This window comes from Sorex fumeus, unplaced genomic scaffold, assembly GCF_029834395.1.
Source record: "Sorex fumeus unplaced genomic scaffold, SorFum_2.1 ptg000125l, whole genome shotgun sequence".
Classification (NCBI taxonomy): domain Eukaryota; kingdom Metazoa; phylum Chordata; class Mammalia; order Eulipotyphla; family Soricidae; genus Sorex; species Sorex fumeus.
Window position 1 is genome coordinate 1898199 of NW_026606182.1, and position 24170 is coordinate 1922368.

General features: G+C 57.1%; 2 protein-coding genes across 2 annotated transcripts; both read right to left on the reverse strand.

The window, feature by feature from the left end:
* Positions 1 to 312: 312 nt before the first annotated feature.
* Positions 313 to 15272, reverse strand: CIMIP4 (ciliary microtubule inner protein 4). The gene is made up of 6 exons (XM_056137465.1): positions 15231 to 15272; positions 14992 to 15053; positions 12099 to 12519; positions 9908 to 10052; positions 589 to 699; positions 313 to 407 (listed from the first exon to the last, which is right to left on the reverse strand). Exons 1-6 carry the CDS (start codon positions 15270 to 15272, stop codon positions 313 to 315), a joined length of 876 nt encoding a protein of 291 aa, XP_055993440.1.
* A 3362-nt stretch (positions 15273 to 18634) lies between these two features.
* Positions 18635 to 24134, reverse strand: TST (thiosulfate sulfurtransferase). Its single transcript, XM_056137501.1, has 3 exons — positions 24042 to 24134; positions 22742 to 23362; positions 18635 to 19029 (listed from the first exon to the last, which is right to left on the reverse strand). The coding sequence occupies exons 2-3, from the start codon at positions 23334 to 23336 to the stop codon at positions 18737 to 18739; spliced, it is 888 nt and encodes a 295-aa protein (XP_055993476.1). The 5' UTR covers positions 23337 to 23362; positions 24042 to 24134; the 3' UTR covers positions 18635 to 18736.
* Between the last annotated feature and the right edge of the window lie 36 nt (positions 24135 to 24170).

Genomic DNA, 24170 nt, shown 5'->3' on the forward strand with positions numbered 1-24170 from the left:
CCGCCTGAAGCCCCGTGATGTGTGTCCCAGAGAATGGGACGTAATAAACCTTGACATTTGGTTGCACGTGCTCCGGTGGTGATCACTCTGTGTGTGTGTGTGTGTGTGTGTGTGTGTGTGTGTTGCGTTTATAGTGAGAACCGCGGGGTGGGGCTAGCCAGTGGAAACTGGACATGTGACCCCCGACTCCCAGCTCAGGGGTCCAGGCTGAGAGTGGCAGGGGCGGCGTCCACACAGCAGGGAAGTCCTGGGTTGGGCCTTTATTGGCGCGTTCCCTGCCGGCCGGGCGTCCCCCCCCCCCGCCCCCCGTGTCTAGCTCTTGAGGCTCCTCCTGCCTTTCTCTTCATGCTTCTCGTCCAGCGCTTTCTGCAGGTTCATGTCCATGAGGTTTTTCTGGTGCCAGCGTCCTGCAGAGGGCGGGGAGCGACTCAGCCCCCATCACCAGAGGGTCTCGGCAACCCCCCTCCCCTGCGTGCATCCACCCTCGTCTCAGACCACCCGGGGGTCCCGGGTGCCCTTCTGGTTCCTCCTGGGGCCTGGGGGGGTGGTGTCCACCCTGCCCATGGGCGCTCCTCGCGCCCCACCTACCCAGGTCGTCTGTCTTCCTGCCGTGCCAGTGCTCGATGTCTCTCACCGATCTCTCGATCACCTCTGGGGTGTAGGAGGCTTTCATGAGACTCATCGCCTCCTGCGTGGCCCCTGTGGAACCCCAAGAAGAAAGTCCCAGTACCCCAAGTCAACAGAGAAGAGGCACTCCAGGGGTTATCCCTGTGTGCACTTCCCCTGTGGATGATGGACTAGGGGGTAGGGGGGCAGCAGAGAGGGGAGGAGGGCCCGAGGGGCCAGGGAAGAGGGGAGGAGGGCTCAGGAGGGCAGGGGAGAAGGGAGGAGGGCTCAGGAGGGCAGGGGAGAGGGGAGGAGGGCCCAGGAGGTAAGAGGAGTAGGGAGGAGGGCCCAGGAGGACAGGGGAGAAGGGAGGAGGTCCCAGGAGGGCAGGGGAGTGGGGAGAACGACCCAGGAGGGCAGGGGAGGGGGGGAGGGCACAGGAGGGCAGGGGAGTGGGGAGGAGGGCCCATGAGGACAGGGGAGAGGACAGGAGCTTTCAGGAGGGCAGGGGAGTGGGGAGAAGTATCCAGAAGGGAAGGGGAGAGGGGAGGAGGGCCCAGGAGGTAAGAGAAGTGGGGAGGAGGACCCAGGAGGACAGGGGAAAGGGGAGGAGAGCCCAGGAGGGAAGGGGAGTTTGGAGGAGGGCCCAGGAGGACAGGGGAGAGGGGAGGAGAGCCCAGGAGGGCAGGGTAGTGGGGAGGAGGGCTCAGGAGGGCATGGGAGAGGGGAGGAGGGCCCAGGAGGGCAGGGGAGAGGGGAGGAGGGCCCAGGAGGGTAAAGGAGAGGGGAGAAGGGCCCAGGAGGGCAGGGTAGTGGGAAGGAGGGCTCAGGAGGGCAGGGGAGAGGGGAGGAGGGCCCAGGAGGGCAGTCCTGTACTCAGACCCCAGCAGCAATGTGTATAGGCAGTTTGGCCTCAGACAAGCTCGGAGCCTCTCAAAGCTCCTGTCTTGGCTTTTCAGGGGAAGGGAATGACCTTACACAGTCGGGAGCACCTGGCGTGTTCTCATCAATGATCTTGTTTCAGGAAATTGACCTCTTTGTGTCAAGTACACACACACACACACACACACACACACATACACACACCTCCCAGAGACAGAGGACATCAGTGGACCAAATCCCACAAGACAGCAAAGATCCAAACATTCCAGAATACGAAACAGAGGTCGTGCTTGAAACCGTCACATTAGAGTATCAGCAATGATGAAACAACTGCCCGGTGGGCCCAAAGCAGCAGAGCAGTGCAACAACGGAGAGGGCGTTTGCCTGACATGTGACCAACCCAGGTTTGATCCCCTGAGCATTGTCAGAAGTAACTCCTGAGTGCAGAGCCAGGAGTAAGCCCTGAGCATCACCAAGTGTGACCCAAAAAGCCGAGAGAGAGAGAGAGAGAGAGAGAGAGAGAGAGAGAAAGAGAGAGAGAGAGAAATTTCCCAGAGCTAACCGTAATTTCAGAGACACATAGGATTTCAAAAACGAAGCATATCACCATGAAAAGTTCAGTTCATGGGACAGTAAGAGGTTTGGGGTTTGCTTTGAAAGAACTGGGACAGGGGCTGGAGTGATAGCACAGCGGGTAGGGCATTTGCCTTGCAGGCGGCCAACACGGGTTTGATTCCCAGCATCCCATATGGTCCCATGAGCACCACCAGGAGTAATTCCTGAGTGCAGAGCCAGGAGCAACCCCTAAGCATCGCCAGGTGTGACCCAAAAAGAAAAAAAAAAGATCAATGTCTAGTTTATGGTATGAAATGAGGAGGAGGAGGAGGAGGAGGAGGAAGAGGAGGAGGAGGGAGGAGGAGAAGTGTGGTTGTGAAGATGAGGATAGTGAAGATGATGATGATGATAATGAAGAAAGGTAATAAGTTTGTGAAGATAGGCCACGAATTGAGGGGTTATCAGAGCTTCCAGAACTTTCTGGTCACCTCCATCAGAAGCAGGGGTGAGTATGAGCCTCATCTGATGGGTGGAGTCACAGAAACACACACAAAAAAAAGCGAAGTCATTTCTCCAAGATCACGGAGCCTGTGAACTTAAATCTTAGACACACTATAGGCCCAGAATCCACTGTTTAAACAACTTATTTGCACAGAACTAGAATTCTGTTTACACAGAACTAGAGTTCTGTTAAACAATAACATGTAAGCTGAGATGGGTCTGGGAGAATCAAGGTGAAAACGTTGAAGATCCATTGTTTCTGAAGAGCTTAAGTAACTGCTAAACTTTTGGATCAGTGCATTGTGCAGCGAGAAATGTCACAGGTAAAAACTCACACCACACCAGGATTAAAGACAAACAGTGGCCAGAAACGAAGGAAGTACCCAGAAATCCCAAACACATAAGCCGGGGAGGGAGAGAGCAACCTAGAAAACGCAGTGGACATCAAAATCACCAAAAAAGGCCACCGTTAGAATAACCCCCAATATTTTGATGATGAGAATGAAAAGGAATGAACTAAGGCCATGAACTAAAAAGGGATGATTAGACTATGAGAAATCTGCATTTCCGCATCTATTTTTTTTTTGGCTTTTTGGATCACACCTGGCGACGCACAGGGGTTACTTCTGGCCCTGCACTCAGGAATCAGCCCTGGCAGTGCTCAGGGGACCATATGGGATGCTGGGAATCGAACCTGGGTTGACTGCGTGCAAGGGAAACGCCCTACCCGCTGTGCTAAGATGCATATTTTTTGAAGCTTTTGTTGTTTTTGTTGTTTTGGGGTCACACCCAGCAGAGCTCAGGGCTTACTCCTGACTCTGTGTGCTCAAGGATCACTCTCAGCAGGTTTAGGGGACCAGGTGGGATGCCAGGGATCAAACCCACGTTGGTCACATGTAAGGCAAACACCCTTCCTGCTATACTATCACTCTGCCCCCATATTTGAAGCATTATTTTTAATTTATTTTTATCTTTATTTTTTGCTTTTTGGGTTGGGCTGGAGCAGTAGCACAGTGGTAAGGCGTTTGCCTTGTGCCCAGCTGGCCCCGCCAAGCGGGTTCAATTCTTCCACCCCTCTCGGAGAGCCGGGCAAGCTACCGAGAGTATCTCGCCCACACGGCAAAGCCTGGCAAGCTCCCCGTGACATATTCAATATGCCAAACACAGCAACAGAAGTCTCACAATGGAGAAGTTACTGGGCCCGCTCAAGCAAATCGATGAACAACGGGAGGACAGTGCTACAGTGCTTTTTGGGTCTCATCCAGTGATGCTCAGGGGTTCCCCCTGGCTCGACACTCAGGAATTATTCCTGGCGGTGCTCAGGGGACCCTATGGGATTGCTGGGAATCTAACCCGGGCCGGCCTTGTGCAAGGCAAATACTTCACCCACTGTGCTATCGTTCTGGCCCTTTGAAACATTCTTAAAACAGGAGCTCGGTGGCCTTGTGTGCACACCCCACTCCCACCCCAGTTCCTGGTACCACTCTGCGTCCTCCATTGCAATCTCAGCATCTCTAGACAGCGTGCCCCATCACCTCGTCACGCAAAAGCGTGTGCTCTTTGGTACCTCACGCACGTGCAAGCCCCACACCTGACTGTGGACGAACTTCTCCCGGGAGATCAACCCCCAGACATGACAGCCAGAACAGAAAAGGCAAGAGAAGGGAAGGAGAATCAAAACAAATAGCGAAAGCATCCTTGACACAAAAAAGAAGCAGGTTCACGCGGAAGTGTCTTTTAGAAGCTTTGGTTTGTGCAACGCCGAGAATCGAACGCAGGTCCTCACTCACTCAAGAGAAGTTCTGGCAGGGGCTGGAGAGATAGCACAGCGGGGAGGGCGTTTGCCTTGCACGCGGCCAACCAGGGTTCGATTCCCAGCATCCCATATGGTCCCCTGAGCACCACCAGGACTAACTCCTGAGTGCAGAGCCAGGAGTAACTCCTGTGCATCGCCAGGTGTGACCCAAAAAGCAGCAAAAAAAAAAAAAAAGGAAGTTCTGGCAGCCACGGAGCTACATTCCCAGCCAGAATGTGGGGAGAGTTTTCTGGTATAACCAGAAGCAAACTGGGCCCTCTCTAGGGTTGGGAGACAAAAAGGAGAACGGACTCAGAGAGGAGAAAGCATCTGCAGGAATCTCGGGTGAGATGCTGGTTCTAAAACTTGCTCCCCTAGGGGGCTGGAGCGATAGCACACTGAGTAGGGCCAACCCGGGTTCGATTCCCAGCATCTCATAAGGTCCCTTGAGCACTGCCAGGGATACTTCCTGAGTGCAGAGCCAGGAGTAACCCCTGTGCATCGCCAGGTGTGACCCAAAAAGCAAAATAAATAAATAAATAAAACTTGCCCCCCTTGAAAGAGTCCCCAGGTTGGTAAAAACTTTTTTTTAAGTTTTTGATATTTGTTATATTTGTTTATGCTTTTTTTTTTTTTTTTTGCTTTTTGGGTCACACCCAGCAATGCTCAGGGATTACTCCTGGCTCTGCACTCAGGAATCACTCCCAGCAGTGCTCAGGGGACCATAGGGGATGCTGGGAATCGAACATTGGTGGAGGGAAGTTGGTTGACACCGGTAGTGGCATCAGTGCTGCTCTCTTTCTTGTATGTCTAAAACTCAACTATAAATCACAGCACTTTAATAAAAATAAATAAATAAGCTTAATGCTTTCTTTTTTTTCTTTTTGGGTCACACCCAGCGATGTTCAGGGGTTCCTCCTGGCTCTGCACTCAGGAATTACTCCTGGCGGTGCTCAGGGGACCCTATGGGATTCCAGGGATCGAACCTGGGTCGGCCTCGTGCAAGGCAAACTCCCTCCTCGCTGTACTATTGCTCCAGCCCTCTTAAAGTAATTTTTAAATAAATACTGCTTACAATAAACAGAAAAAAAAATACCACCCAAAACTCTAAGTCCTCCAGAAATAGAACTGAAACCCATGCAACCTCCATGTAAAAGTTACAAACTGTTATCGTCATATAGTACAGGGAAAATTGATTGACTTTGGTTTGGGGACACAGTTGGAAGCTCTCAGGTGCTACTCCTGGCACTGTGCTCAGTAGTGACCGCTGGAAGTGCTCAGGGGACCATATTTGGTGCCAGAGATTCGCATTTTTTTGGCCAGGCCACACACAAGGCAAGTGTTCTCTCTCTCCCCGGCCTTCGAGAGATGATTTATGTTAATAGGGCTGCTGTCACTGTCACTGTCGTCCCCTTGTTCATCGATTTGCTTGAGCGGGCCCAGTAACGTCCCCATCATGAGACTTGTTACTGTTTTTGGCATCTCAAGTACATCACGGGTAGCTTGCCAGGCTCTGCCGTGCGGGCGAGATATTGTCGGTAGCTTGCTGGGCTCTCTGAGAGGGGCGGAGGAATCGAACCCGGCTCGGCCGGGCTGGCTGCGCACAAGGCAAACGCCGTACGGCTATGCTATTGCTCCAGCCCAATAGGGCTGCATAAAAATTAAATTCAGGGAGCTGCATCCCACTTTCGTGGGTTCTAAAGCTTATTGCTGGAAAGCTGACAAGCTCCTTAAACTGAGTGCGCAACTCAAGGCAAATTCCAATTAAAATCCTAATCAAAATTCCATCCAAAGGCTGGGTTTTTCATGGGAATGGACTAAAATTTAGTACACGAAAGAAGAAAAGACTTGAAAGAGTCAGAGCCTTCAGTGGTGAGGAGAGAGTGTGCCCAGCTAACATCAGGTACTTCTAAGCTCCTGGTGATTAAGAGTGTAATTCAGACGTGTGGATCCGGTCAGACCCCTAGGACCTCAGCTGGCCCTGGGTGGGGAGTGAGCTTCAATAAGAGATAGCAATCCGACATGCCATCACCATGCCGCTGGACGCATTGCCAGGCTGTTTCATTCGGGGCACCCTGGAGGGGGGCAGGTGAGACCCCTCCCCACCCCAAGGGACCCAGTTCCAGCAGCCAAAAACCTCCAGAACTCAACCACTGCCATGCTCACGGCCACTCTCCACACACTCGGGCCGAGCCTCACCCACGAGTGAACCTATTCCCGGACCACGTGACCACATTTGTGGCCACAACACAACTCTGACCTCACACCACCTATACTCCAAGAGTACTGCACCACTTTTGATGGGGTTTAAAATAGAAGGCAACCAATCTTAGAGGGAAATAATTTTTTACAGATATGTATATATATGTACATATATATGTATATATATATATATATATGTTGGGAAGGATGCATAAGGAGAGGCTGCTAAAATCTCAGGACTGGGACAAATGGAGACGTTACTGGCACCCACTCGAGTAAATCAATGAACAACGGGATGACATTGATACAGTGATACAGTGATCTATATAAGCGCACAAGTCTCCACCTTTAACAACATGTTACTGATCTCTTATAGAAGGGCTTAATGGCATCTGAGTGAAATACAACAATCTTTACACTCTTTCCCCTAAGGGAACTATTTTTGTAGCATTTTCAGCGATTTTTCATAACAATACAAAATTATTTCGGTTCTGCTTCAGGTCAGGGGTTGGGGTTCAGGATGGAAACATCCGAAATATGTTGGTGGGAAGGTGTCATGGTGGTGGGATTGGTGTTCGAATATTAAATGTAATCAAATATTGTGAGCTACTTTATAAAATAAAATATTAAAAATCAAAAAATAAAAATAAAGGTTTTTTTCCCTGAAAAATAAAAAATAAAAACTATAGAAATTTTTAAAAAGAAAACGTCTTAAGATACAAATATAGAATTAAAAAAAAAAAGATAGTGATCCCTGTAAAGGAGGAATTAAAAGGGAATCTGATTCACGCGAAACCAGAAATCCACGCCCGGTAGATTAGCAACTTCAATGTGAAAAGCAAACCAAGTGTTTTGGGAGACTCTTTAAGAGATTATCCCTCTGACTCAGCACGGAGTAGGATTTCTTCCCCCACCCCTCCTCCCTTCTGGAACCTTCCCTCCCTCTCAAAACAGTCCTCTCCTGCCAGTTTGCAGGTCAGCCTCCACGCCCCATGCACACGCCCCTGATCCAGTGGCTGGCCTGTTTTTTCAGCGTTGCACAAACACCCAATACCCCCTTAGGCCAGGCGACTACCTGGGCATCACAGCGCTGGCCTTCGTAGTGGTCATCAGTCCCACCTCGCAGCATGCCTGCCTGCCAAACGCCTCTAGCCACCTCCTCCCTGCCCCCCCCCTCGTTCCTGTCCCCAAGCCCCCACATCTACATTCAGGATAATTCTCTCTCCTTAACCTAACAACGCCCTGCTGTCCTCCACTGGCCCACCCCACCCCACCCGGGGCTTCCCTCCCCCTAAGTCTCCCAGGACGGTCTGTTCCCGTGGTTCCCTCAACCTCACCCCCATCCCACCCTGAGCCCCTCCCCAACCTTCCCAGCCTGAGCAGGAGGGTGCAGCCTTTGCCACTGTCCCCAAGGTCAGGACCCTGCTGCCCAGGCTAAAAGAGCGTCCGGTTGCCAGGTCACCAGGAAACCCCAACCCTTTGCTCAGGAGCCGGTGCTGGGTGACCAGCCCACCCACCCTCAGCCCAGGCTCAGATGTCTGTCTCCCTCCCAGCCTGCAGGAGGTTAACCCCACAGAGCTGTAGGTGAGAGGGGAGACCAGAAGATGAAGAGGAGGAGGATGGGGAGGGAGGAGGAAAGAGGAGGAAGAGAAAGAAGAGGAGGAGGAGGAGGGAGAGGAGAAGAAGAGAGAAGGCGAAGGAGGAGGAAGAGGAGGAAGAGGAGGAATAGACAGAGAAGGAGGAAAGGAGGAGAAAACTTTCACGCTCACTCTTTTGTACTCTCTCTCGTCTTCTCTCTCCTCTCTCTGACTCTCCTCTCTTCTCTCTCTCTCTCTCTCTCTCTCTCTCTCTCTCTCTCTCTCTCTCTCTCTCTCTCTCTCTCCTCCTTCCTCCCTGCACCTTGCCGCGTTCCCCATTCTCTGCCCTCTTCACCTACGCCAAGGCAGATGGCGGAACCAGGCAGGGCTCACATGCCCGGACAGTGACAAGGTACAGACTCAGAGATCTCAGCCATGCTCAGACCACGGGCAGGGATGAAGGGAAACTGGGAGGACAGGGGACAACCGGGGACAGTCTGAGTGACGCCCAGGTACAGGTCACAGGGCAACAGACCCAAGCCACGAGCCATGGGTGACAGCTGGACATATTCCACACTAAGGAGAGAACAGCCAGGGGACAGGACCATCATCCTACACGAGAGGCATCCGGGACCAGAGCGAGACAAGCGGGCGTCGTCACACCCAGAAGCCAAGCCCTCTCCAAACTGGGTAACAGACTCCAACTCTGTGTGCAAACCTTTCGCTCAACTCTCAAGAACCCACAGCCTAGGCGTCAGAGCGATAGCACATCAGGTGGGGCATTTGCCTTGCATGCGGCCAACCCGACTTCAATCCCCAGCATCCCATAGGGTCTCCCGAGCACCGCCAAGAGTGATTCCTGAGTGCAAAGCCAGGAGGAACCCCTGAGCTTCACCGAGTATGACCCAAAAAGCAAAAACAAACAAACAAAAAGAACCCACAGCATCAGCAAAATCCACTTTCACACCAACAGTGATGCAGTTCCTGGGGTAAGGTCTGGGGACCAGGGGGACGAGGCCCGGGGTGGCATCTGGAGATGGTCCACCCTGGGCGGGAGGGGAGGGGCAAAACCTTGCCTTGGGCATGAGGTGCCACGGGAGGAAGGAGTGGGCAGAGAGAAGCCCCAACTTGCTGACCGGGAACCCCCAGCCCAGAAATCTTTTTGGTTCACAGCTGGCCAGGGGGGCATTGGGGTGTCAGTGATGGTTGAAGGCCATGGGGTCTGGGGGGCAGAAGGAAAGGATGAATTTGGACTCAGCACATCCTACCAGGGGGCTCATGCTGTCCCATCTCTCTGTGAGCTGGGCGTCACAGAGTGTCCCAAGACAGACTGACGACAGCAGATGGGCAGGGCACCCTGAATGCCCATCTCTGTCCCCCTTCCCAGAAGGTGCACCACTAGGCAGTGGAAAGAGAGAGAGACGCCCTTGGGCATAGACTTGGTGTCCAGAAGAGTGCCTCCACGCACACTTCCCAGAGACCCGTTGGCAAGCAGGATTGTGGGGGAAAATCTTCCCCACCGACCACAGACTTGCTGACCACGGAGGCCAAGGACCCCACTTAAGGCTGCACCCAGGACATGTCTGAGTTGATCCCCAGTCCCAGCAGGACGGAAGTGCCCGCCCTGACCAATGCCTGGGCCCGGCGGCTGTGCCCACTGGGGCGACGGTCTGTACAGAGAGCACAGACCAGCCAGGACATCACACCCTCAACCGGGACCCCACAGAGGCAGCCCACGGGAGCGAAGTGAGCATCCCCGGCCCTCAATCTCCCCTGCCCTGGGCCCCACCTTGAAACAGGTTTGACCGAGAGTGGTAACCCAAGTCGTAGTAGTCTGCGTAGCTGGGGGACCCTGGCACCGAGCCCTGGGGCCTGCCAAGCCGCGAGTTAGCGTTCTTCTGCCCCTCCAGGGCATCGCTGAGGGCCTTTTGAGCCTGGGAGGGGGAAACAGAGGCAGAGGAGCAGGGTCAGGCGCTGCTGTCTCCTCTGAAAGTCCCCCCGGCCCTGCCCTGGTGACTCCCACCAAGCCCGGGGACGTGCCCCCCTGTGAGTACTGGCAGCCGCTGTCCAAACCCGTCAGGAAAGGTCTTTCCAAAGCAACATGTGCCCAGGCAGGAGAGACAGCACAGAGCGGAGGGCGTTTGCCTTGCCCGCGGCCAACCCGGGTTAGATCCCTGTAACACCCTTCGAGCACCGCTTGGAGAGACGCCAGAGCCAGGAGTAAGCCCTGAGCGTTGCCAGGTGCAGCTCAAAAGCCAAAAGAATAAAACAGGCCAGTTCCTGCTGCCTTGGTTTGTTTTGTTGGAGGGTGGGGTCACACCCAGCAGTGCTCAGGGCTTCCTCCGGGCTCTGTGCTCAGTGGGTCAAACCCGGGTCATCCGCGTGCAAGGCCAGCACCCTCCCCTCGGTCCTGTGATTCATGCCTCTCTCACGATGTTATTTTTTTTTATTATCTTTTTATCTAGGAGTACTGCTATTTATTCAGTCATTGATTAGGCTGATTGAATTGTGCATGAACTCCACCTTACTTTTTTTTTTTCCATTTTTTATAATTTTATTTATTGAATCACCATGACAGCAGTTACAAAGCTTTCGGGTTTAAGTCTCGGTCATACAATGAAACACCCGTACCTTCAGCAGTGCCCATTCTCCACCACCAAAATCCCCAGTCTACCCCCATCCCACACCCTCCCCCTACCTGTGGGGCAGATGATTTCCAAATTACTCTCTCTATACTTTGATTACATTCAGCATTTCAATGCCACACCCACCATTATTATTTGGGATTTTACCCCAACACTCAGATCTGCCGAGAAGGCTACAGTAGACAATTTGTTTTCTATTGCTGGTTATGAATAACATATGATGTCGCGTGGCTGCAGTAGTGGCCACACGATTTTGAAATTCCGAAATTTTAACAAGCAAATCTGGAGGGATTTCTTGCCAAAACCTGCTGGGTTCCGAGATTTGTTCCTGAGTCTCTGGGATCATGGCCGTTAAGCAGCTTGATCAGGAGCCAGAGAGACCATTCGTGGGCGGTGACTCGGGGTCTCGTTGGGGTGGGGAGGAAAGGGCCAGCTCCACCCCCATCCCATGAGGCCCCGCGTCTCACCATGTTTTTAATTAGACCCTCAGGACAGGGATTCGCGGGTTCTCATAGTGGTGGGGACCCCCACAGCCCGGACCGGCTCCGGGAGACTCCTTTGATTTTGCCAGGGCCAACTCTCTCCTTGCATATAAATGGAGAAACTGAGGCCAGAGTGGTTGAAGCCACGCCTAGAAGCTAGAAAATCCGGGTGTGCCCCCAAAGCTGCAAATGTGAGATAGGTCTCTCTTCCTCTCTCGGCCTGTCCCCTGACTTGGCAGATGGGCTGGGTTTTGTTTACTTGGTGTTTGGGTCATTCCAGCAGTGCTCAAGGCTGACTCCTGGCTCTGTGCTCAGGGATCACTCCTGTCCTGGTGGGGCTCAGGGGACAGTATGTGGAGCTGGGGATCGAGCCCAGGTCGGTCACGTGCAAGGCCAGCTCATTGTGCTGTCTCTCCAGCCCTGCAGATGAGTCCTTATGAGATCATCAGAGGGAAAACTCAACAAGAGCACAGAATTTGCATGGTGGAGTTCCAATTTCAATCCCCAGCACCATGTATACCCCTGAGCACCACTGGAAGTGACCCCATAGTACAAAACCAGGAGTAGCCACACTCCCAGGTGTGACTCAAAACAAAAAAATTTGGAAGTGAATATTGAAAGAAAAGTTGTTTCCTGTTATGTAACATAGTAAGTGGTCAATAAAACCACAACGATGCGATGTGACCTAGTAAGTGCTCAATAAACACCACAAGCAATGCTATCACTTCAGGAAAGTTGGAAGCACCCCAGGAGTACTCAAGAGCAGATTCATAGGTGTTTGGGGGGGGGCATCATTTAAAGTCCTCACACACAATGCCCCTCAGCTCTTCAACCCTGAGCCCAGATCACTCACCTGCTTCTCCGATACCATCTGGTCCACTATGCTGCTCCCAAACTTATGGCGAATGTTTTCAGGAATGACACTGGGCCTCTGGCTGACGGGTGGGCTGCCGGGTTCCTCCGCCAGACCCCCACACGTCTGAGCCCCCTCACGGGAGCCGGGGTGGCTCTCCGTGGAAGAGGGTCTGTGGTCCCCCTTCTTCAGGGCCTCCGGCTGCGGGTCCGAGCCAGGGTTGAGGCAGGTGGAGGCCCTCGAGGGCGGGAATGAGACCTGATCCGGGGGCGTCTGCCCCACGGGGCTGTCTCGGCCGCTGCCCGGCCCACACAGGAAGGAGCTGGGGGCCGGGGACTTGAGCTTGGAGGCGTCCAAGGGGCTGCAGGTCCTGCCCCAGGCCTCCACATCCTGCCGGCCTTCCTTGCCGCCCCGACAGGGCCTGGTCAGAGTGGTCGTGCCTGTCACAGAGCAGAGGGGCAGGGAGGGAGGGAGGACGGTCGGAAAAAGACAGGTGGGCAGCGGCCGGGGGAGAATGGACAGGAAGGACGGGCCCAGAGCCCCAGGGGGCCAGAGTGGCAGTACAGCCTGGCCCTCATCGGACTCGATCCCCAGCACCCCACATGGCCCTCGAGCCCTGCCAGGAGTGATCCCCAAATCCAGAGTCAGGAGTCACCCCTGAGCACCACCAGGTGTGGCCCAAAAAACAAAGGGGAAAACCACGGGGGTGGGACTCCCTGGCGCAGGACACCCCTCGATGGTTCTGATTTTGCCGTCCAGCCTGGCCTCATCTGACCTTGAGGATGGATGAGTGACCTTGAGCCGGGGTCTGCCGCTCTAGGTTAGCGCCCTCTGACCCTGAACCCCAAACGAGGGGACCCAGGGGCCAGGGTGGGGCGCGGCCAAGGGGGCTGGAAAATCCAAGTGTAGGACCCAGACATCCCTGCTCCCCACCCAGACCCTCCCCCACGCCCCCCCATTCTCAGGGGTCCAGACTGGGGGTCTCCTGCTGCTTGTGTGTGATGCTCCCCCTCGCTCCCTCCGCCCTCCACGGCTTCCTGAGGCCCATCTTTGCCTGGTCCAGCTCCCGGGAATCCCAGGCCCCCACCTCCCTTTCTCCCAAGTCTTAACGCCTCTGCCGTGCTCCAGGGAAGGATGAAACTCCCTGATGCAGGCCCTTCCCCTGACTCACAGCCCCCAACACAAACCCTCACACACATCACACACACACACCACACACACCCCATAAACACACTACACAAATACACCCCCCACACACCACACACACATGCCACACACACCCACACACAAACGACACAATGCCCACATATAAACCACACAAACCACATAACACCCACAAACAAACCACACAAACCACATAACACCCACAAACAAACCACACACACGTTCTCTACACATATATACCCCCATACACACCACACACCCACATAAACCACACACACACCACACACACCACACACATCCCACACATACATACCATACCACACACCTACACAAACCACACAACACCACACAAAACACATACACATGCACACACTCTACACATATACACCCCACACACACCACCCACAGCACACACACACACCACACACACACACATACCACACACACACACACACCCCACAGCCCGGACAGTGATGACATTTCCCATCCAGCATCTTTGTTGGCTACACAAAAGGCGGAAGGAAAACCTCCTTCCCCAGGTGACCCTCCCAGAACCTTCGGCCCTCTTGGCTCTGTTCCCATCCCGAAACCAGGCGGCCAGGCCTGGAGCACCCCAGGGCAGGCGAATCAGCCCGAAGAAGACAACCATCACCTGCCCAGGAAAGCTCAGCCCTGCGCCGGAAGGTTCTCGTCAGCCCACCCATGTGCGGGGTCCGCCCCCCCCCCCCACTGCCCCCTGCCTGGCTCTGAGCTAATACGTGAAACCAACGTGATTGAGCAACAATGACTGGGGGTCCGTGCAGTGCCTGGTCCTCGGGGAGTGAGTGAGTGAGTGAGTGACTGAGTGAATGAACGCAGAGACCCCCACGGCAGTGCCCACCCTGCCTGCCCCCTCCCGCTGAGGCCCTGGCACCTCTCCACCTCCCCCCCCCCCCCCGCAGCTGTGGCAGAGAAGGACCAGGCGTCAGAGGCCTCCGGGCTGGGCCGCCAGCAGAAATGCAGATTCCCAGGTCCTTCCTGGGCTTGACCCCAAGCAAGAGGAGAGTCCAGGAGGCTCGAATTTGATTGACAAGGAGGCCCCCGGGCCACTCAGATTAGGGAGGAAACTGCCCACAGGGGCCTGGTTCCAGCTCCCACACCCCACGCACCGCCAATGTCCACCACTGTCCTACGGCTCTTGGGCCCCTGCCCCCAGTTGGCCTCAAGGTCGCTCCTGGCCTGAATGCCTGCCTTTGTCCTCAGCGGGGCCGGCCTCCCCCCCACGCCCCCGCCCCCCCACGCCTCAACCACCCCCTCCAGTTCTCAAGCTAAACAGAATTCCATTCCTGGCCTCCAAAACCACAGCCTCACCCTTCTCGACCTTTGCCCAGACCATGCCTTGGCCTGGAACATTCTTTTCCCCACTCCTGGCTCACTCAGGACCCAGGTGTGCCAAAATCCCATCCTCCCCTCCGCCCCCGCCCGCCTCACCCCTGCACGTGAGGGTCACTGCAGCCCCTCTGGGCCCCCAGAGACCAGACTGTCATGGGGTGGGGAACCCCAACCTGGCAGAGGGAAGGGGGTAGGCAGTGTCCATTGTGACGTTCTCTGTCTACAGGCCAGAGGTGATCCCCGCTCCGACAGAAGAGGGCTGGGGGGGGGGGCATGAGGCTATCCCCCTGCACCCTGGGATTCCCTATCCCCTCCCCTACAGAGCCTCAGGGTGGGACCCTGCTCAGGGCCATCCTACCTGCCTGACGCCCCAACTCCATGGACGCGCGCTCTGGGCACCTCACTCAGGTCCAAGAGGTCCTGTGGAGAGGAAAACACAGTCTGTGTCTCAGAAGACACAGGGGGCAGGGGGTGCTGGGTCGCAGAACGGGGAGCCTGGCCATCGGCACAGCCTGACCAGGGGCTCCCCAGGCTGCGGCCAGTCCCTTTCCCTGCACCCCTGTCTGCTCTGGAAAACGCCCATCACCCCACACACACCCCAAGCAGCTCCAGGGCATCGGGGCTCTCCACCTCCTTCATCATTAATTCTTTTCATACTTTGGCCCCCTCTGTGAGTCCGAGTTAGTTATGGGGTACATCTCCCCTGAGTCCCCCCATCCTGGGGACTGTCATCCTCTCCCCACAAAGATGATCTTGTCCATTTCACTAAAAGATCCTGAAAGCTCAGGGGAAGTAACCCCCGTGGCCAGCACGGAGGAGGTGGCAGGCAGTGATTGGCAACAAGCCGCCTGATTGTCCAAACCGGCTTTTGAGTGGACGGCGAGGGGCACCGCTGGCCCCTTCAAATGCCCCAGCAGCCTGTACACGTGCCCTCTCCCTCCAGGGGCAGAGAAGGCCATTTCTCTCTCTCATTTTCTTCTTTTATCGCCATTTTTTTTTTAGTCTTGCGCTAGGATCCGTTTATTAGCTATTTCCTGTGGGGCTAACCTGCGCATCGCATCGGCCAGTGTGGGTCCCAGCTCTCCATGGTGGCCCCCAGCCCCCATCACAGACCCTGGCTGTGACCAGCTTGGGTCTCTGGGCGTGTGTGAGACAGCGCTGGGTGTTTGCAGGACCACAGACTCCCCCGAACAAGCTTATCTGGGAGCGCGGCAATGCTGGACGCAGAGACACAGTGTAGCCAAGACTGGGGACATCTCTGAGCTAACTTTGCACAAAGGCATCTTTGAAATTAGTCCATCTGCCTTTTTTTTTTATGGCTTTGTTTTGTTTTGTTTTGTTTTTGCTTTTTGGGTCACACCCGGCGATGCTCAGGGGTTACTCCTGGCTCTGCACTCAGGAATCACTCCTAGCAGTGCTCAGGGGACCATATGGGAAGCTGGGAATCGAGCCTGTGTTGGCCGCGTGCAAGGCAAACGCCCTCCCCGCTGTGCTATTGCTCCAGCCCCTGTGTTTTTCTTAAGTACAGGGTGTTTTTTGTTTTGGTTTGGTTTTGGATTTTGTTCGGTTTTCAAGTCACACATCCGGCAGTGCTCTCGGCTCCGCACTCAGGGATCGCTCCCGTATGCCGTATGCTGGGAAATGGCAACAGATGAGCCCTATGCAAGGCAAGCACCATCCCCCACTGTGATATCTCTGGGGTCCAAAGCACACCAGTGAGTTTTGGGGTCCTTCATCAAGGCTGAGAGAGCGCGCCAAAGCCACCCAATATTAATCTAGCGGGTTCATCCGACTTCACGACGATGCCGCGAAAATCTTGTTCAGAGGAGGCAGGATGAACTCGCCCCCTCTCGCACACTGGGAAACTGAGGCTCGGGGCAGAAATTGGGCCTCCTTCTGGGGAGGCTGAAACCCAGCTCCCCCCACCCCGTTTCCTCCAGGGAGCTTTCTGCTCCTCCCCTCACTCTCCCCATCCTCACCCCCCCTTCCGCCTGCCCGTGGCACTCGCGCCCACCGCCCCCGCCCCCCACCCACACACCCGGGTGACAGTAAAGTCGAGTGATGCTCGGCCAGTGTCCGACCTGGAAGGAAAGAGGCCGAGAGGCGTCGTCCCGGCCGGCGTGGAAGGAGGCCCGGGTGCTCACACAGCCTGCGGGAAGAGAGGGATGGAGACCGGGCCCGGCTGCGACCCCCCCAACCCCCACCCGGCCTCGGAGACCCCCTCTACCTCTCCACTCTCTTTCAGAGCATCAGGCGTGAGCTGAAGCCCAGGGGCAGCGGCCACTGCTGCCAGCGGCCTGAGACGGAGCAGGGATGCTCACTGGGGTCACCAGGGCAACTACGGAACCTGCCCTCTGTGACCTCAGAGGGTCTCCGAGCGGGGCAAGCCAGGGCAGGGGAGGGGAGGGGGGCACTGTCGTCTCTCTGTCCTCACCGGAAATGCCCTCTGAGCTGCCAGCAGCAGAGCACAGAGACCGGAAGTTCTGGGGACGGCTGGGAACAAGGAGATGGTTTGTTAGCTTGTTTTGTTTGTTTGGGGCCTGACCCGGTGGTGCTCAGGGATCACTCCTGGCAGGGTTCAGGGACCATGTGCGGTGCCAGGGTCAAACCTGGGTTGGCAGCGTGCAAGGCAAGCGCCCTGCCCGCTGTACTCTCCCTCCGGCCCCAGGAGAAGGCTTTATTGCACACATGGAAGGTGAAGCCCAGGTTCCGGGGAGTCAGTTGAGGGAGGGGTGCGTTGGAGTTGGGCCTTTCAGAGGGGACTTGAGCACTGTAGGTCCAGAAGTGGGCCTGAGAGACAGGACAGAGGGAGGCAGGGCATTTTGGCCTTGCATACCACTGACCAGGGCTCGATTCCTCACACCCCATAGGGTCCCCCGAGCCCCGCCAGGAGTGATCCCTGAGTGCCCAGCCAGGAGTCAGCCCCCAAGCACTGGGGCCCAAAAAACCAGAGCAAAAGGTCCATTCAGGGGGCTGGAGCAAAGAGATAGCACAGTGGGTAGGGCATTTGCCTTGCACGCGGCCAACCCGGGTTCGAGTCCCAGCATCCCATATGATTCCCCCAGCACTGCCAGGAGTGATTCCTGAGTGCAGAGCCAGGAGGAACCCCTGAGCGTCACCAGGTGTGACCCAAAAAGCAAAAAAAAAAAAAAAAAGTCCATTCAGGTGTATGAGCAGAAACGTAGGTGAGGAGCGAAGAAGAGCTGAAGTGTGGGTTGGGGTGAGGGTGGGGTGGGGTGAGCGGCCCCAGGGGGCCCGTGGAGGGACCCTGGAGCACAGGCCTGGGAGAAGACTTAGAGCGGCGTGGGACGCCCCAATCTCTTTTTTTTTTTTTTTTTTTGCTTTTTTTTGGTCACACCCGGCGATGCTCAGGGGTTCCTCCTGCCTCTGCACTCAGGAATTATTCCTGGCGGTGCTCGGGGGGACCCTATGGGATGCCGGGAATCAAACCCAGGTCGGTCGCGTGCAAGACAAATGCCCTCCCCGCTGTGCTATTGCTCCAGCCCCCAAGTCTGATCTCTTCGCCCTTGACCCCAAAGGTGTCAAAGGCTGGAGGATGATCCCAGCCAAGCACCTTCTACAGCGAGCGTCAGCTCAAACCTGCTTGTCGGCCAGACTTGGGGGGTCTTCGGAAGAGCCCGGGAGCATTGGGATGAAACTCCCAGGCCCCAGCTTCTGGGTCTGCTGTTCAGGAGAGGAGCGACTTTGGCCAAATTCTTGAGCAAAAGCTCAGAGCCAGGGGAGGGGCAGGGAAGCTGCGTCTATGGGACCCCTCCTCCTCTTGGCCGGGCCCAGAGAGCGTGGCCAGGCCCGTGTCTCAGCACCCTGCATCCCAGGCACGGCGCAGGCATGGGACAACAGTGCTCCTTCCGAGAGGGGGCCCTCCGGGGGGGTCTTAGGAATCAGGAGAGGGAAAGACGAGGCCAGGCAGGAACTCGGACTGAGACAGAGGCAATCATGCACCGCTACTGACAAAAAGGCATTTATTCTGGGGCTCTGGGGGGCATGGGGTGGGGGGGTGGAGGGGGGTTCAGGGCTTTGCACAGCGATACTGGGAGGCTACAGGGGTCCAACCCGGACGAGAGGGAGGGGGGACCCAGCACTCAGGCGGCCTTGGCCTGAGACACCCTGGTCTCGGGGGGCGCCCGGCGGAACCACTCGCCCCAGGAACCGTCGTACACGGCCACGTCGGGTTTGCCACACAGGTAGGCAGCCAGGGCGATGTGGCAGGCGGTGACACCCTTGCGGCACGTGGCGATGAGCGGCTGGGCCAGGTCCACCTGCTTGGCCTGGAACATGGCCCGCAGCTCCTCCGGGCTCTTCTCGAAGCCGTCCGCCGTCATGAACTCAGTGAAGGGCATGTTGAGGGCCCCCCGGATGTGGCCCGAGTCCAGCCCTGGACAGGACAGGCGGCAGAAAGGACAGTGTTAAGGAGGGAGGGGCGGCGGCAGGGACAGAAAGCCTCGCAAATTAAAATCACATCGTCAGGGCCCGAGAGATACTACAGCCAGTGGGGCGCTTGCCTTGCGTGAGGCAGACCCAGGTTCGACCCCCAGCACCCCAGATGGTCCCCCGAGCCCCATCAGGGGGGCCACTGGCAGGGGTGGGGCTCAAAGATATCCGTGTTTGGGGCTGGAGCGATAGCACAGAGGGGAGGGCTGCGGCCAACCCGGGTTCGATTCCCAGCATCCCATATGGTCCCTTGAGCACTGCCAGGGGTAATTTCTGAGTGCACGAGCCAGGAGGAACCCCTGTGCATCGCCGGGTGTGACCCAAAAAGAAAAAAAATCCATGTTTTTCTTTCCAAACAAATCTTCTGGGTGGGGTCAGAGCGCGATAGCACAGTGGGAAGGGCGTTTGCCTTGCACCCGGCTGACCCGGGTTCGATTCCCAGCATCCCATAGGGTCCCCTGAGAACCGTCAGGAGTAATTCCTGAGTGCATGAGCCAAGAGTAAGCCCTGTGCATTGCCGGGTGTAACCCAAAAAGCAAAAAATAAATAAAAAGAAATTCGTGTTTTTCTTTCCAAACAAATCTTTTGGGCTGGGGCCAGAGCGATAGCACAGTGGGGAGGGTGTTTGCCTTGCATGTGGCCGACCAGGGTTCGATCCCCCAGCATCCCATACAGTCCCCCAAGCACTGCCAGGAGCAATTCCTGAGTACAAATCCAAGAGTAATTTCTGAGCATCGTCGGGTGTAGCCAAAAAAGGCCCCCGTGATTAAAAAAAAAAAAAAGAAAATCTTTTGGGGTTTGCTCCCAACGATTCCAAAGAAATACAGCACACTCAGTTCCAGGGGGACGCACCCAGCTCTGGCCCTGGGAGGCACGTGGGCCACACACCCTCTGGGAACCCCGACCCCATGGACTGGCATGATCTGTGACCCTTGCCCCCAGCACCACCTCAGTGCCTGCCTACCAGGCCGGGCTTGACCCCCGGGTCGTCTCGAAGAAATCTTCTCTCGCTTCACCACCCGCAAAGTGAGACCCTCTCACAGCGCCCCTGGCCCGGCTGCTGTAGGGTTCCTAAAGGGGTCTGCAGGGCAGGAGAGAGAGCCCAGGGCCTAAGGGACTGGCCTTCCACACAGCTGACCCCAGTTTAATCCCCCCTGAGTTGCAAAATATATATAAGAGACTGCCTCCACCCCCCACCCACTCCCCACTTCACTCCCTGGCTTCCCCCAGACCCAGACTAAGCTCAGCTGGTCAGGTTCCCTGCCTTACGGAGAAAGGGGGTTGGGCACATAATCCAGTGCTCCTGCCTGGCACAGAGCAAGCCTGGCTTTGACCCCCAGCACCCCACATGGTCCCCCAGCTCCATCAGGAGTGATCCCTGATCACAGAGCCACAAGGAAGCCCTGAGCAGCGCTGGGTCGGCCTCCCCTCAAAAAAAAAAAAAAAAAAGAGAGAGAAAGGATTCAGGTCTCCGGGTCCCACTCAGCACCCCTGACAAGCAGCACCCCAGCGGAGAAGCTGCAGCCTAAGGTACTGAGGTCAGCAGGATGCCTATCCCAGCCCCAACATTGCAGATCCTGGCAGAGCCCGGTAGGCCCTGGCGTCCCTGGGGGGGTGGGGGTGGGGGCCTCCTGGGAGGCCTGCACAGTCCACTGCGTGCGGTTCCCCAAACACCCTCCAGGCTCTGGACCTGAACTCCAACTCAAGCTGGTGGGTGCGGCCCCCGCGCCCTTTGCCTTGAACTGGGGATCTGGCCAAGTCAGCGGCTGGCTCCTGGCCTCCTGCCCTCCCAGCAGGGATCCGGAACCGGGCCCTGGAGCGGGCGGGGAGGGACTTGCGAACCCCCCAGCTTCTGGAGGCTTCTCGGGCAACGATAAGCCAGGTCAGCCAGGCTGAGTGGAGCCTCGGCATCCGGGTCTTGGAAATGGGGACGAGGGAAAAGGCAGATCTGGCGGTGGCAATGTGTGCTGCGTCCTCTGTACGCCACAGGGTAAACAAGCGGGAGTGAGAACCAGCTATTCCTTCGGAGACTAAGTCCCAAAGAGAGGCGCCTTGAACCGAAGCCAGGGCCGGCACCGAGTTCTGGGCCAGCTTCTCTGCAAGCAGACAAACAAAGCCTGAATCCACCTTTTATCCCCCAGCCTTGGAGAGCAAACTAGGCAAGAAACACGCAGGGCCTGAAATGGCCAGGAACAGCCCAACGTGTTACCAGGAGACGCCCGGCCTGGTCCTTTCTTTGCCCCCTCCCCCCCGTATTCCAGCCCCCCCCCCCCCCCCCCCCCGTATTCCAGGAGTTCTTTTTTTCGCTTTTTGGGTCACACCCAGCGATGCACAAGGGTTACTCCTGGCTCTGCACTTAGGAATCACTCCTGGCAGTGTTCGGGGGGGACCATATGGGATGCCGGGAATCGAACCCGGATCGGCCGCGTGCAAGGCAAATGCCCTCCCTGCTGTGCTATCGCTCCAGCCCCTCTATCCCAGGAGTTCTTAAAGAACTGGCCCTCTAGTTCAAACAGTATTGCAGGGGCTGGAGCGGAAGTACAGCGGGGAGGGTGCTTGCCTTGCACGCGGCCAATCTGGGTTTGATTCCTGGAGCCCCAATAGGTTCCCCGAACCTGTTCGAGAGGGATCGCCGAATGCAGAGCCAGGAGCCAGCCCCGAAACCACACTGTGTGTCCCCAGAACCAAAAAGCAAAACAAAACAAAGTGTCCTAGTTTCCACATAGTTTTCTTTTCGGAGGCCCAGGTGCAGGAGGAAGAAATACTTTCACCCCCTCTGGGAAGAGGCCAGCCCAGGCCCCCAGAGGCGAGGAGAGCATTGAGGTACTAGCCGACAGGTGTCCAGACAGGGGAGTTCGGGACACCTCTGCACCTCTTTAGGATGTGTTAGGGCTCTACCTCTCCTAGGATTCCTCCTGGCTCCAGCCACACGGACCCTGCAGGCCTCCCCTTGGCGGATGAGAGACACTCAGACAACTCCACCCGGAGTAGTGGACTCCTCCCAGGCAGGAGGAAAGCACCTGCCTCCGAGCCCGCTAGGGTCTTTTTTGTTTGTTTGTTTTAGCTTTGGGTCACACTGGGCAATGCACAGTGGTTCCTCCTGGCTCTGCACTCAGGAATTACTCCTGGCGGTGCTCAGGGGACCATATGGGATGCTGGGAATCGAACTCGGGTTGGCCACGTGCAAGGCAAACGCCCTCCCCCACTGTGCTATCGCTCCAGCTCCGAGCCCGCTAGTTTAAGGAGTGCCCTGCCATTTAACTGAGCAAGGACCCTAACATCATCCTGGCGTGGGAGTCCGTTCCTCTAACATGAGGGCCTTTAGCTGGGTCAGAGGAGACGGATGAACGAGGCAGCAGCTGCTGGTGGGGATCTCCAGACAGGCCTGGCTGCTGCCGATCAGACGGAAAAGCTCAGGGGTCCTCGGGAGTTGGGGGGACCTAGGGAGATGCTAAGAAACAGGGTCTCTTCGGGAGAGAGGCACAGCATGGGCGTTAGAGGGGCGTGGCTGGGGCAGGTCCATGCCACCAGCCACCTTTGCTGCCAACATCCCATAGGGATGCAGTGATGTGATTGGGAGCACCGCACAGACCTTTCCTCCCCATCCTTCCAGGGGGCTCAGCTCCCCACCGCCTCCCCCTCACTGCGTCACCTACCAACGGCATCGGGTTCCGGCTCGGTGCCCAGGTACCGCCCCTGGGACCTCGAATCCACCAGCTGGAACCTTCGCGACTTGAGATTCTCCAGCACCTGCTCGTAGGTCTTGAAGAGGGACCGGTCCAGCGTGGCCTTGAAGGTGGCGGGCTCCGGGCGCGTGGGCTCCGAGGTGACCGGGTGGCCCTCCTTGAGCCAGTTCCGGAAGCCGCCGTTGAGCACGGACACGGTGCGGTGGCCGAACACGCGGAACATCCACCAGACGCGCGGGGCGTAGAAGCTGCCCAGCTCGTCGCCGTCGTACACCACCACGTGCGTGTCGTTGCCGATGCCCAGGCGGCCCACGTAGGTGGCGAAGCCCTCCTCGCTGGGCAGCATCATCTCGTAGGGCGACGCCGTGTCCCGGCACACCTCGATGTCAAAGAAGGAGGCGCCGGGGATGTGGCGCTCCAGGTACTCCTGGCGGGCCTGGCGGGTGCCCGGCGAGTACCAGGAGGCGTCCAGCACCCGCAGGCTCGGGCCCACCTTGCCGGCCCGCACCGACTCGGCCAGCCACTTGGTGGAGACCAGCGCGCGGTAGAGCACCTGCTGCACCATGGTTCCGCCGCTGGTGTCGTCCCGGGCTGTTGGGAACCAGGAGACGGGCGTGAGGGTAACTTACCGGGTGGGGCGGGGCCTGGGAGAGGGGAGGGACCCTGACCCCGGGCTCGGGCCGGGAAGGGCGGGGGTTCGGGGAGTTCTAGACCGACCCAGCCCCGCGTCAGCAGCGCTCAGCTTGCAGAGGGCACCGCCGGCATGTAGATTTCACTGGCAGCGCTGACCCCGCCCGGCACCCCGCCCACGGCCCCGCCCACGGGGTGGGGGGACTCGGCTCCCAAGGGACGAGGCTAGAGGTTTTTTTAGGGCGCCCGTGAGGGGGTCGTCGGCCCAGAAGCCGGCGGAACCTGACCCGGGAATATACAATGCTGGCGCTCAAGATCCGGGCGGGCAAGAGCGGCTAAGAGTTGCCCAGCTGCAGGCGGGGATGGCCCCTTGGGCATCGCACCGGGAGGGCAGAGGAAGAGGTTCAGGGGGCGCAGGTTCCCTGGACACCCCCCCCCCCCCGCGCACACCTCTGTTGCCACCCTTCTGCTTCCAAGAATGCCCAAGTCCAGCGAGGATTCGGCGCCCTTTGCCCCAGAGAAAGTCCAGCGTTCCCGGGCACCGCCTCCCCCCTCCCCCGCGGAGTTCGCAGGTGGCGGGTCCAACTCCGGGCGACCCTCCCGGGTCACCTGTCCTCCGCCCCGACCCGGGCGCACTCACCCGCCCCGGCCGCCGCCCCTGGCGCTCGCCCCGGCCCGCTGCCCGAGCGGCCGGGTTCAAACCCCGAACCTGCACCTCCCGGACCGGCCCGCACCAACGCGCCGCGGCCCGGAGGGGGGAGCGCGCGCC